This window comes from Cinclus cinclus, chromosome 5 (genome assembly GCF_963662255.1).
Source record: "Cinclus cinclus chromosome 5, bCinCin1.1, whole genome shotgun sequence".
NCBI classification, from domain to species: domain Eukaryota; kingdom Metazoa; phylum Chordata; class Aves; order Passeriformes; family Cinclidae; genus Cinclus; species Cinclus cinclus.
In genome coordinates this window covers 62,108,084-62,122,322 of record NC_085050.1, presented here as the reverse complement: position 1 = coordinate 62,122,322, position 14,239 = coordinate 62,108,084, and the positions used below count along the sequence as shown (strand labels likewise).

The 14,239-nt window shown below is 43.3% G+C and overlaps 1 protein-coding gene across 1 annotated transcript in view; it reads left to right on the top strand.

The window, feature by feature from the left end:
• Positions 1 to 8,285, top strand: part of WDFY3 (WD repeat and FYVE domain containing 3) — a 99,211-nt gene extending 90,926 nt beyond the window's left edge. The window contains exons 56-65 of the mRNA XM_062493075.1: positions 396 to 543; positions 1,358 to 1,512; positions 1,796 to 1,954; positions 3,291 to 3,470; positions 4,510 to 4,692; positions 5,144 to 5,240; positions 6,269 to 6,598; positions 6,795 to 6,906; positions 7,242 to 7,439; positions 7,954 to 8,285. Coding sequence (XP_062349059.1) covers positions 396 to 543; positions 1,358 to 1,512; positions 1,796 to 1,954; positions 3,291 to 3,470; positions 4,510 to 4,692; positions 5,144 to 5,240; positions 6,269 to 6,598; positions 6,795 to 6,906; positions 7,242 to 7,439; positions 7,954 to 8,074 — 1,683 coding nt within the window. The 3' untranslated portion in view covers positions 8,075 to 8,285. The remainder of the gene's footprint in view (positions 1 to 395; positions 544 to 1,357; positions 1,513 to 1,795; positions 1,955 to 3,290; positions 3,471 to 4,509; positions 4,693 to 5,143; positions 5,241 to 6,268; positions 6,599 to 6,794; positions 6,907 to 7,241; positions 7,440 to 7,953) is intronic.
• The last annotated feature ends 5,954 nt before the right edge of the window (positions 8,286 to 14,239 follow it).

Here is a 14,239-nt window from a genome sequence, read left to right as displayed (position 1 = left end):
TGCATTTCTTTCCTGTACGATGTAAAACGCATCTTCTTTATCCCATCTCTTCCACTAGTAATGTGCCTGGGAGTTTTGGTTTGTATTTTAAAAAGTTGTGATGCAAAACATTGCAGAGCTGGAGGTGGGTTTGGAAGGGGGCTCTCACAGACTTTATGAGGTGCCACACACTGAAGGGGCAGAGCAACTTTGCTCCTTGTTGGTTTTTGTATTATTTGTTGGAGCTTTTTGAAATATTCACCATGAGTTACTAATGAATACTGAGAGCATAAAGTAACATTTCCTGACCTGCAGAATTTTTAAAAGGGGTATTGGATGTATTTATGATCTTCTTAAGCTTGTGCCCTTGTAAACCTGTAATCTTTGATGATCATTAGTTTCTTGATGAATTTCAGCTTTTCAAAAAACCCCACCCACCAAAGCGTGTTAGAAGCCGTCTGAATGGGGAGGCTGTGGGAACCTCTGTGCCCCCTGGTTCCACAGGTGACAAGATCTTTTTCCATCATTTGGACAACCTGCGGCCATCTCTTGCCCCAGTGAAAGGTAAACTTTAAACCCACAGTAGTTATTGCTTTTTCTTTGCCTAAGCATTTAGAGTCTCAGCAAGATAGTACTTTTCCATCTTTTTCTTTCTTCTAATGTTCTTACTGCCTGTAGTTATGTGAGAGAGAAAATTTCAAAATATCCCAATGCTGTACGATTATGTTCTTAGCTACTACCTTAAAGGAACTTGGGGAACACCATAGCTGCACCAGTTTAATGTAACATTTTTTAAATAGATAAAATTCAGCCCAAGCACCTACTTGTAAGTTTGAATTTAACAAAAAAACATTCAGAGTACATTGTTTCTGGGCCTGTGATAGTCTAGTTTTGTAATTTTCACATCAAAAGGGTTATTTATCACAGTGTTGAGAAATACTGAGGAATGTTGGCAGGAAAGTGTGGTATTGGTAGCTGCACTGAGACAAAAGAAAGTGGTTTTTGACTTCACATCTGGCATCGGACTGAACAAAACTTAATTGTCTGAGAGGCAGGTAAATGCTCTACAGGGATTTCTTTCCTAGCTGAGTAAAGGAATCTCTGGCTCCCTGCTGTAAAGAGAGAAGGACATTCTATTAAATGGGGCATAGCAGGGCTTAGAGAGAAGACTCTAAGTCAGGAAATTAGAAAGCACTGATCTGTATTTGGCTCTGCATTTGTTAGGAATGAGCAAAAATTGCCATCACTGCAGCTGAAGCAAAGAATGTATAAATAGCCACTAGAGAGACCTTGCTTTGACAGAGCAGCAGGTACTTCAAGGGGTCAGATAGTATTTGTCTCTCCCAGCAATAAAACATAACCCCATCTTCTTTTTCAGAGCTCAAGGAGCCTGTGGGGCAGATTGTGTGTACTGATAAAGGCATTCTGGCAGTGGAACAGAACAAGGTTCTCATCCCACCCACGTGGAATAAAACATTTGCCTGGGGCTATGCAGACCTCAGCTGCAGACTGGGTACCTATGAGTCAGACAAGGTTTGTAATCTGAAATTTGTTCCAGCAATTAGTACTCAGTTGTGAAAAAACATAACAATGGACATGTATTTCACATGCAAATGAAATTATCTGCTGCTGCATCAGTTTTATTGCTCTCTCTTGAGGGTCTTCTTCAGAATGATAGCAGAATAGCATTAACTCATAATAGATTTTTACCAGGTCTTAGTGACTTAATGAGTGCAAGGTGGCAGCCAGGGGGTTATTTTTTGTGCTACAAACTACTAGTTCTGTGAGTAATTCTTTGTTTTCTGTGTATTTTTAGGCCGTGATTGTTTATGAGTGCTTGTCAGAATGGGGTCAGATCCTGTGTGCCATTTGCCCCAACCCCAAACTAGTTATCACTGGAGGAACAAGCACAGCAGTTTGTGTGTGGGAAATGGGTGTCTCTAAAGAAAAAGCTAAAGCCCTCACACTGAAACAGGTAAAATACAATAAAACTGCCTTTCATGTAAATTAATGTTATAAGAGCAAAGTAATTATGTAATGCTCACCTTTGAAACCATGAGTCCTGCAGATCTCTGGAGAATGGAGTAGTTGAGATAGTGATCTGCATTGAAAGTGAGCAAAATGCATCTTTAAAATTGCATTGGTTTTAAGAATAGTGGATCACCAGGAGCTTTCTGGAGAGAAAGGGAACTTGGTAGTGATGTTAACAAAATTACATAGTTGAGTTTTGTGAAACGATCTGCTTTGTAGTGCTACGTGCAATACCCCCATGTAAAAACTGGGTCAGGAAGGCCAGTGAAAGGAGGCTGCCTTAAAGGTTAATTTTCCTCCTTAAAAAAAAATACTTTAATCGCAGCACTTTTTAATCTAAAACAAGCACACGTGCTTTTAAGTCAGTTCCAGCTAAATGCAGAGTAAGTTTTGTGTGTTTACTAAAAACAACAAACCCAACAAATGTAACCACAAAAAACTCCAACCACAACTAAGTCAAAATACTCTAGCAGCTGTGTATCATTGTTATAGGTTGTGTTACTGTTCCATTGTCATCTTAATAGCAGGACTCTTTTTTTTTTTTTTTTTTTTTTCTTAGAGGAAGTCTTTCCCTCAAATTTGTGAAAATATAAAGAATTATTTAATAACTTCCCTTGTGCAGTAGTCAACTGTCCAAAGCTGCTTTTCTAAAGTGTTTTACTTTAAAACTGTATGAGATAAAACACTATCTTAAATTTCAGGGCAGAATATTTGAATACATTTACTGTGTTCAGCAAGTTTTATTTTAACTGAGTGAGGTGCATTAATCTGACTGCATTTCAGACTCTTTTTCCTGTAGTTAGATGAAGCCTAAAATGTAAAAGTAAGGCCAAATATAAGTAGATGCTCATATTTTTCTCCCCCTTCCAATTGACTTTGCCTTTTTGATTGCAACTCTTTCTTGTCTCTTTTGTCTTCTCTTAGTCATCAGCAGTTACTACAGGAGTCATTAACTTCTATTTTCAGAATATAATTTCAGGTGCAGCCTGGAGCACTTCCTGACCTTATAAACAGGCTACTGATGCAGAAGGGGAGCTTTTTCAATGGAAGGATCTGTAACATTAGACCCTTGAAATTTTGTTTTGTCTTTTTAAATGGAAAAAATACTTTTACTATTTTCAGTGATGGAAATAGTTATCAACTGAAGACTTATAAGGTGGTTGCATCTTCTGATAGGATATTCTGTTAGGTTAGCTGAATCTTTCCAGTAAGAGGGTTTAATGTGGAATTTTTGTGCTCTCTCCTGATCTCTGCTTTTGCTCCTGCCTTGTGTTTTGCAGGCACTGCTGGGTCACACTGACACTGTCACGTGCTTGACGGCGTCGCTGGCGTATCACATAATTGTGAGCGGATCCCGGGATCGCACCTGCATCATCTGGGATCTGAATAAACTCTCCTTCCTGACACAGCTCCGAGGGCACAGGGCTCCCATTTCAGCACTCTGCATAAATGAATTAACGGTGAGAGCCAAACTCTGGCCTCCAGGCTGCACTGGGAGCAGTAGCCAGAGTTGGAAATCATTAAACCAAATGGAAAAAAAACCACTAGGCTCTCCTGTTAACTAGGCAGAACTTGTATGACTCATCTGAAAACTGATTAACAACTGGTTTAGGGAATTAATTTGTGTCATTTGTCCAGAGCTGTACGTGGGCGAGTTCCATGCAGAGTGGCTTGAGCTCAGAAGAGATTAACAGTACTGGAAGCAGTATAGTTAGTGTGACATTGCAGGTGAGCTGCCAGACCTGCCACAGGAGCTAAGGAAAGCTTTTGATACATGACCTTGGTTGGCTTCTCTTGTCTTCAGTTGAATTTAAAGGAAACAGTGGATACCTTGGGTGAAAATGCAGTGCCAGTTGTAGTGGAAACAGACATACTCTAAAAAAGCTTCTGCACCTGGTGGTCCTGTGAGTTACAAGTCACCATTTATCCAGCTCCCATGCATGGCCGTCAGGGCTGGATGGACCCTGTTGGAGAGGAGCAGATGCAGTGGTTGAAATCAGGACAGGATAGGGCTGTAATGCAAGCAGAAGGTAGCAAGTGGCACTGTTCATTAGCTGCTGGTGGTCTGGTTGTAGCGCTGCCAGTGCTTCCAACTGCAGCTCCTTTTTCCCTCTGCACTAGTTTGGACTGTTCCCAGTAAGGAAGCAAATTAAATTTAAGGTGGTACATATTTGTGGGAAAAAAGCAGACTCAACACGACAAACTGGAAGTACTAAAACTAGCCTGTTGGGTTGTTATGCTATGGAAAGTGGAGGAATTGGTCAGCTCATTCTATGCTGTAAATAGAACAAAGAGGTTGCTACTAAGTGTAGTTCTCTAGGTAGCGTTAAAAAAAAAGGCATATAATCCTAAAGATTTCTTCAAGAATCCCATTGAATAGAAATTCCTGAAAAGTTCCAGCCTTGCAACTTGGCTTATAAATAAACTTGACTTTATATTTTTGCTGAAAAATTCCTGCAACTTCATATTGAAATCTGGAGGTGTTATTTGTCTTTGCAGGGAGACATTGTATCCTGTGCTGGCACTTACATCCATGTGTGGAGCATTAATGGCAGCCCTACTGCAAGTGTAAACACCTTCACTGGCCAGAGCCAGCAAATAATGTGTTGTTTTGTGTCAGAGATGAACGAGTGGGACACCCAGAACGTCATTGTAACGGGACATTCGGATGGAGTTGTCCGGGTAAGTACCAGGAATCACTGCCTGGAAAATAAAGTTTATGTCTTGGTGGTAGTAGTATTTAGAGAAGTCATGCCTATCCAGGACAACACAGTGTCCTGGCCAGGATCATTTTAGTTTCACACACATTGAGACAATTCATTTTGCTGCCTAGAAAGCAAAGAGAAACTTAGTGTCATTTCTGATCACTACAAGTCTGACCCAATTTTCAGTACTTTCGTGTGCAGCCTTAACCAGAGTCTGCTGGTCAGACACCTCTGTGGCGTGGATTCAGGCATGAACACACATGTCCTCTTCTAGTCCTCAAAAACAGGGTTTAGTATGGAGATGTGACCTGCCTTGCATGCTACCAGTGCAATACACGGTTCTACTAAGCCATTTTAACTCTACAAGTAGCTCAGGAAAAAGCCAAGAGCTCAGTAAGTGTCACTCTGCTTATTTCCTGTCCCTCCAGTTCTGGCGGATGGAGTTTTTGCAAGTGCCAGAAACACCAGCTCCAGAGCCTGTGGAGATGCTAGAAATGCAAGAGGACTGTCAGGAAGCACAAATAGGTATGTCTCCTGATAAGTGTTTGTTATTTCCCTGTTGTATCTGGTCTTTGCTATAGGCAGGTGAAGTCCTGTGGTTATCCAGTGCAGAATGGGATGGTGGAGATTTTATCTCAAAAGGCAGTAGACATCCAGTGGGCACAATGAACAAAGGATCTGAGTTCTGTGTTCACCACATTGCTTAAGGTAGTTTCATATTGCTCCAAGATAGAAAAAATGTTGCCTATCGTACCTTTTATTTCTGTCAATGTGGGACTTTCCTCTGTGTTTGTTTCTGCTGTTGGTACACTCAGTGGATTGACCATAGATACCATAGATACTTTTTTAGTATGAAATGGAATTGTAGCATAACAGCTGAGTTAAATGTACTGATGGAACAGCTTAAACGAGTCAAGCAATGATATCCCTTTCCACTCTTGGAAGATTTTGGTCTGTGCTTTATGATTGTTTCTTGTAGCCATCTCATCTTCCTCTTCCCCTCTTCATACTGAAGGTATGATCAGCATTTGGATCTGAATCTCATGATACTCATTAGTAATTACTGTATAAATACAGCTTTTGGTTATTTTCAGTGTCACTTGGAGGATAAATGTCTTTGGTAATTGCTTTTTTGTGCTAACAATTCCTGTTATTAACAACTCTCTGCATCATATTTTTCAGTCAGAGTTTCAGCATAGCTGACTGTGCTTACTTGTGTAAGTTTTGCTGAAAGGTTTTGCCAGCGTGAGTGTTTCTGAAGTTTTTGCTCCTTTTGTCTATCATAGCCTTCCTCATAGGGACTGTTGTAGGAAATAGCTTCAGCTAAGGAGTGTTGTTCTCTGGCAAGAGAGAAGAGTGCAAAAAAAGTGCCAAAAATATGAATGGTGTGATTCCTGGCAGGAGCTGAATCTCTGGAAAGACTGAGATGCCTGCAGGCAGTGTCCCTCTCTCAGCAGTGTCGGTGCCTGTTGGGTTGCAGGCAGAATAAGGAAAAAGCTCAGGCCGTAACCAGGCTCACTAACGGCACCTTGTTCCATGTTGTGTCAATCCAGGGCAGGAAGCCCACGAGGAGGACAGCAGTGACTCCGAGGCAGACGATGCATGCATAGGCCAGGACACAAAAGTGCAGGAGAGCCAGAGCCAGCCAAGCAGCACCAGCCACAGGCCTAGGTCTTCATCAGCCAGAGCAGCAGCAGCATGGTCAGCAGACAGCAGCTCCGATGACTCCAGGCGTTGGTCAGACCAGCTCAGCTTGGACGAGAAGGATGGGTTTATCTTTGTGAATTATTCAGAGGGACAAGCAAAAATGCATCCCTACGCTCAGGTTAACCACCCCCACCCCAGCTATGCTGAAGCACGGCATTACAGCAAGCTCAAACCAGGTAAAAGAAACCATGCACAGCCCTCAGTTTTTTGTTCCTGTGTGAAATATTATAGAAAAAGAGAAAAACTTGAATCTCTGAGGGAGATTTTGTTCTTACTACAGAGTTTCAGTTATAAGTATCTTGGGGGAGGAGGGAACAAAAATGAGAAGGAGCAAATTTGCTTTCTCCCCTCCCACTTCCCACTCCTTTGTAGGATACAGATGGGAGCGTCAGCTGGTGTTCAGAAGCAAACTAACTATGCACACGGCATTTGATCGCAAAGACAACGCACACCCCGCAGAAATCACCGCGCTCGGCATCTCCAAGTGAGTAGCTCGCACGTGGGGCCTTCAAACGTTTTTGGGCGCCGTCAGCAGGAAGAGGCACCGTTGTTCGCCACTCTGTTCTGTGGTGCTTCTGCTTGGGCCAGCCTCCTTCAAGGACTGAGATAAAAACACTGAAGAGAAGGAGGCCCGTTCATTTTCTTTTTGCAGATGGAGCATTGCAGCTCCATTTCTCAGTTGGAGCACGGTAATTGGGGCGGGAGTTTCCACGCTGGTGCTTTACCATTTTACGGTCTCTGACGTGTAAAATCGGGCATCGATGCCCGTGCCTTACCGTGCCAGAGCTGTGGCAGGAATGCTTTTGCTTTTCCTCGCAGGGATCACAGCAGGATCCTGATCGGGGACGGCCGGGGCAGGGTGTTCAGCTGGTCGGTGAGCGATCAGCCGGGCCGGTCCGCGGCCGACCACTGGGTGAAGGACGAGGGCGGCGACAGCTGCTCGGGCTGCACCGTGCGCTTCTCGCTCACCGAGAGGCGGCACCACTGCAGGAACTGCGGACAGCTCTTCTGCCAGAAGTAAGCAGCCAACAGCCTCCTTTGGGCTCTTTTTCCATACGGGATTTTAGGTGGGGTGAAGTTGTGAAACACCACAGAACTCTGGTGAAAGGTTGAGGCTGCTTCAATTGTGTGCGGGGCTGTGAGGATGCTGATTTAGGAGCGCTAGCAGGCAGCCTGGGGCAAAATGTATGACACAGAGCATATGTGTGTGAGCTCCACAAACTGAAGTGCAAGTCTCCTCTCTGATCCACTGGGTCAGAAATGATATTTCTAGTTTTATCTGAGTCTAAACTGGTGACAACAGCTGTTTTCAAGCTGTCTGTCACACAGTCTCATTGCATTGACTCTGTGGTGATCATTTGAGTTAAATTCTGCTTCTGCCACACTACATTGCATCTCCATGTTAAGGTAAGTTAGCACAGTTTTCTGGTGTTTGAAGTCATGGTGATAATTCCCACAGCTCAATAGAAGATGGGTAGAAATGGAGAGGAGCTGTGTTCAGTGATGGTTGTTTTTTTTTTTTTCTCCACAGGTGCAGCCGGTTTCAGTCAGAAATCAAACGGCTCAAGATTTCATCACCAGTCAGGGTGTGCCAGAACTGTTTCTACAACCTGCAGCATGAGCGGGGCTCAGAGGAGGGGCCCAAAAATTGATGGGGGCCTGAAACCTCATCCAGCCCTGCTGTCGCTCCAGGAACCTGTGAGAGCATGGGAGGGAGTTGGAATATTGTCTGTTTACACTTACGTTTATACTGCATTCTAAGCACTAAGAGTAAAAAGGGATCATTGCATTGTGTTGTGTTGACAGAAGGCAGATGAGGAGAAGAGCAAGGCCCAGGAAGACATGGTTAACAATAACCACAAATCCAACAGAACTGGCAGCCCCTAAGCCCGTGCTGACATGGCTGTCGAGAAAATCCTCGCTTATCCCAAACACCCCTTGTCTTGTTTTTGTAGAGTTAGTCATCTTAACTGGGGGGAGGGGAGGGCAAGGCTTTTTAGAAGATAGTTGTAAATCTGCCTTCTTCGCAAGCAACTGTGTATATTGTAAATAGGTATAACGGCCTTTTTATCTAAATATGAACTTAACTGCCTGTTACATGGGACTTCAGATTAACCACTGTACTTTGTGTGGCATCTTTATCTCATCTATCAATTCAGATATGAATGTTTAAAAAAAAACAAAACAGAAAACTCGAAGGCATTATGTGTATTTCTGTTAAAAATCCACTCTGTGCATGTTTGTTCTTTCAGTTGCCCACAGTATCCTTATTTAAGTGAGGCTATTCATAGAATTACATGGATTTTTTCAAAAGAAAACATTTTTGAGAATAGGAACTTGGAGTATTTTATTCTAGCTGTAAGATAACGAGGAACTAAATTGTACACTTGTGTTGCATTTTATACCAAACTATTTACCACCTCAGTGTTGTTCATATTTAATAAGGCCTCTTTTATACATATGTCAGAGCTGCAGTTTTGTTAATTACTTACTGTTCATTAGCAGCTGATTCATGCAGTGCAGGAACCAGCTTTTACCTTCTTTAGTCAATAGCAATTGGCTTTTGCATATAGGTACAGAATTAATTCCTTGTGTATAAAATTTAACCGCTGTTGTCCCATAGCTTCTCTGCAAAAAACTTTTTTGGAGCCTTTTTGGCACTGCTCTAAAGCAGGGTGATCTTGGTCATGTCAGAAATGCTCCTCGGAGCTCTCTTTGTCTTTCAGCACACACCATCAGCTTGAGGACAGCAGTAGATTTCCATTATGGTTTTTAAGTTTCAATATGAATTTAATTGCAGTATTTTTTTACTACTCTGTCATTTATTTTGCACTACATGTAGGATGAAGTAGAGACACTGATATCCACTGGGATTGGAGCACGTGCATTGGGATAGGCCCATGGACTTAATTTCTGCATGAGGTCTTGCCAGTGGGTTTTTGTTTGGGAGAGGGGGGAGAGGGAGGGCAGCAGGCAGAGGCTGGTGGTCGGTTTGGTTTTGTTTTTTAACATATGTGTATATATTTTGTAAATGGGTGACAAACTGATCTAGAGCTAGGTATATTCACAACGGATTCTTTTAAATAGAGGCAAGGATATGACCCAGACCAACAGAAGACAGGTGCCTCTGACGTACTTGAGTGAATGTTGTCACTCAAAGGGATGAGATTACCCTTCACTTGGAATGACTTGGGCAGGCTCTGGCCCTGGGACGGCAAATCCTTAAAACCAGCATTGTTGTTGGAATTGCACCATCAAAAATGCCAGGCCCTCTGTGTTGGGGTGAGCTCCTTCCAGAGGGCCCCTGTCTTCTCTTGATTTGAGCTTTTAACGGTGAATAATTTGTTAATTCTGACCACTTACTATTTACCCTGGTATCACATGTTTATGCACTGAAGGTTAAATATGTATTTTGATACTTGTTTGTTTATTATGTATGTGCTGGTCTGTAAAATGAGATATATTCCTGTTTTGGTATGTATACTAGGTCCCCAAATGAACAGAAAAGCTTCTCTAGAGCCCTTGCACACTGTTGAGTAAATGCAGGTTTGTTGAGCTTAGCTGACCCAAATTTTGGATCCAAAGAGTGATGGTCAAGTAGCCACACTGACTACTGGCTACCTGGCAGATTTGACCCTAAAAACAGGAAGAGGTCCTTGGTAAGCATGTGCAGAGCACTGGAATTTCTGTGTTCAGCTCTTCTCTCAAACGTTGCCTTCACCCTTCCCAAAACGATGCAAAACCAGCATAGTTCAGAAGACAGGCTAGTGGCCTTAACGTTTTCTGTTTGAAGAAAAGGCTGTTTTAACAACTCTTAAATGCCTTGGAGTCCACAGTTTTCCTCCCCTTGCCTCCAGATTTCCAAATCACCCCCAAATTTAGGGAAGCCTTCTTTTCTGTGGACTGCAGCTTGTACAGCCACGTGATTAAACCCTAATAAAAGCAAGGCTATGACAAGAGCAGTGAAGCCAGGACAGTCCCGCTGCGGGGTCCCGAGGACAGGGCTGTCAGCCCCGGGCGCGTTGTGCAGGTGTTGTTCTGCGCCTGCGGCGTTGGCAGCGCGCTGGAGAAATCCTTGTTCCTTACAAATTCTGAGGTGTGCAGGCTAGGCCCAGTTTACATTTTGCAAGCAAGCCACCACAGCCCTCTGACTCAATTCTGTTCCCAAAAAACCCACATTTTTGCTTGTTGGAGGCGGAGGGGGGCAAACACACCTGCTTGTATTTCCTCTGGCAGCTGGTGCTGTGGGCAGCTGTGGTGTTCACGTGGGAATGGGGGTTTTTTCCATTTCATCCGAGCTTCTAATGCAAATATTTGCTTTGTTTTCCATGTAAAAAATCTGTTGAGCAAAAATATACTCATGTACACTAACATTAGTAGACTGTATTCTCTGCAAGTACCTCACATGTCTTCTCCTGCCTTGTTCTTTGTAGTAAACTTATCCATGTACTCCTAACATTTGTATGTAGTGTGCAACTGTAATGTCATGCTTTTGAGAGGGGGCTGGCTGCCTCCAGCCAGCATTCATCAGTTCAATAGCAAAACACTTTAGGTAAGTTATTTTGCACTTTCTTATGTATAAAATTGGTAGAAACTTATATTTGCTTTGTATCATTTAAAGACTCCTTTTGTTTCGGTAAATGAACTGTGTATAAAATACTTATGCAGTTAAAACTGTTTTTAGAAAGTATTTTTAATTTCAGCAAGTTTGGTTACTTGTTGCATGACTATTAACACAGCTGACTTTTTGTGTCAGTGCAATGTATATTTTTTTTGTCCTGTTATTAACTTGTAAGCCCTAGTTAAATGGCCATTTATTTGTACAGCATCAGGAGTAAATTGAAGATAACTGGCTAAGACTGGAGTGTGGAATTTTGTACTATATTGCAGAATCCAATATCTGTTTTTTGGTGGTTACGTAAAAGGCCTGACGATTTACTATCTAGTGTGCAATCTGTGATATCTGAATGTTCATTGTATATTTGTCTCCAATGCAAAAAGGTAGAGTAACACAATTACAACAATACATGATTAAATGCAATAGTTCAGGTACTGAAGTATTTTTTTTCATTTCAAATAAATACCTGCTATTTACCACCAAAAAGCTGTTTTGCATTTGTTGGAAAGACACAACATTTTGCAGTTGAATAAAGGTTTTTAACTCGGGAGTGGTAACTAATGAGTAACATTTTTCTGCGTCATCATGAGGAGTAAGTTTCTATTAATTGTCACAGTTTTGCTTTCTGAATGTGGGTATGGCCTTCTGTGACAGTGCAGCATGAAATCATGTGCCTTAGTTTGTTCTTTTTTGCTTTAAATTATAGAGTGTGAAGTCAGCAGAATCTGAGTGTGTAGAAGAACAGGCTCTGCGAATACAGTGAAAGCAGACAGAAAATAATTATTTAAGTTGTGCTGGATAGGGGCAGTGGAAAAGGAGGGAGTTACAGAAGGCATTTTCATGGCCTTGCTTAGCCATGTCTTGGTTATATAAGATGGTAATGTCCACTTTTCATCAGTTCAAACATTTCACACTCGGCCATTTCCACATTTTCAATCTCTCCACACACTGAATAAAACACTTCCTCTTTAACAGTTTTGGGGGAGTTGCTGTGCTCAGCAGCTGCAGAATTTGACAGCTGCAGCCTGAATGTCCTTCTGCTGCCAGGGAGCAGGTCATGGATGAACGTCACCAGAGCACTCTGAGCCAGGTAACCATGCCAGCTCTGGGCTGTGGGGTCTGGCATCGCCTCCCACTCCTTTTGGAAAGAGATTTCCTACTAACAGCAGTTCCAGGCTGCTCTGTGCAGCTGGGTCATTTACTGTATGCAGTATTTTAGGCTCATTTTCCAGGCGCGGTGGAGAGCAGGGGTGCCAGGAACAAGCATTGGGAAATGATGGAGCCCACAATCCTGATGGACCTTCTGACTGGGAAAGTGCAGTCCCAGCCCTGTAAAATCCCAACAGGCATCAGCTGGGCCAGCAGCCAGTTTTGGAGTGAAACAAGGCACTTGTTGAGTGACAGGGCAGTTCCTTGCAAGTGCCCCAGCCTTTAGCTCTGGCTCCACCACAGTTCCTGCCAAGCAGAAGCACAGCCAGGCATTCCATTTAGCAGGTAAAACCAAATTTGTGGCCAATTTGCTGTGACCAAACTGTCTTTCATGACAGGTGCAGTAACTCAGCTCAGAAAGGTGAGGCTTGGTGTTTTGTATGAAATGCATGATTGTTTTTAAGGAATTCCTGGCAGTGGGACACATCTTTTTCCATGTCAGGACACAGATTTGATTCATTAGTGAGGTTACTGTGCCACACCGTGTAGGGAGGAGGGTGGGGTTAGCAAGCCCAGGACCAGGGCTGATGTGGAAGACAAATCCTGCCCTGTCTTCCTGTAGAAGAGTTGCATGGTACTGCATTGGATGTGGGCTTGGCCCCCCGAAAAGGGCAATTTGTAAGGAATGGGACCAAAACTTGCTCATGGATGAATCTAAGTGCAATCCTGCCTGCACCAGGGAACACCAGAGCCCTGGTGCAGGAGCTGGGCAAGAGCAGAGACAATGTGGGTGGGAGTGTTTCCACTGTAAACACTGAGGTGAGGGGAGGTGTAGCAAGGCTCTGCTCAACAGAGCTGATGAAAATCCAGTGTGGGGGTGGTGCTCTGTGAAGAGCTCCCAGCCCTTCCCAGGGGCAGCTTCTGAGAGCTTTAAGCTCTCCTTGAAGTTTGGCTGCTCTGCCCAGACTATCTTGAAGCTGGGGAGGGACCCAGCGTGGTGCTGCTGGTGCTTGGCTGCTCTCTTCTCACAAAGCAGCAGCTCAACAGGGATGCTCTTTACAGGATGAATGCTCCAACTGCAGAGAAACCTGGGAGCTATTTCCCAACCCCTGTGAAAGGGCAGAGCTGTCCAGCAAGTTTCCCAACACACCACCTAAGCTCTCCAAATTTACCTTTACTGTGTGAGCAGTAATGGGATATTTCCATTTATCTAGGAGCTGATCAGCCCCAAACTGAGCTGAGATGCAGATTGGCAACAAAGGAGAACAAAAAATGACTCTTCCTGAAAAGAAATGCTGGGGCTCAGCTCTAGGAAACTGACTCACTGAAGTCAGCGTTGCTTCCTTCAAGAGAGAGAGTAAAACAGGTTTGAGCCTGGCTGTGAAAAGCTGAATTAACTAAAATTACCAGTGATCTCAGGGTTACTTCTGCAGATGAGTTAAAATTCTCGGCTCTTACTTTTTCCTTGTAGTTTCTTCAAGTATAACAGAGCAGCTTTGAATTCGTGCAGCAGCAAAAATGTCTTTTCCTGCAGAGGCCCAATTTGTTTCTTTGCACTGTGTCACAGGCTGGCATTGCTCACCATGACAGTCACCCAGGCAGACAGAAATAGCAAGTTAGAACGTGACACCCTGGTGCAGCAAAGCCCAGAGACAGGAGGTACTTTGCACTGGTTATCTTTGGGGAATGTCTTTGTAGGCAAAGCCTTGGTTATCAGAAGCTTTTTACATCAAGGGCTGGGGCCTGGGTCTAACAGGACAGCTGTGACACAGAAGCTGCAGCTTTTCTGGTAGTTGGCAGTGCGGTGGAAGAAGAAAAATCCATTTGTAGTCATAGCTCCTAGAAGCCAATTCTTTATTGAAAGATCTTGTAAGCATTCCAGTACAGACTTAGCTGCTCTACTGCAGCTTTGACTTGATGAAGATGAAAAAAACGTTTTTAAAGAAAAAAAAAGAGCAAGATGGACACCTCTGTAAAATTTCACAGCAGATGAAGTTCAAACACTGATTGCACCAAAGATAAACATCAAACCACAGGAATTGCACACAGC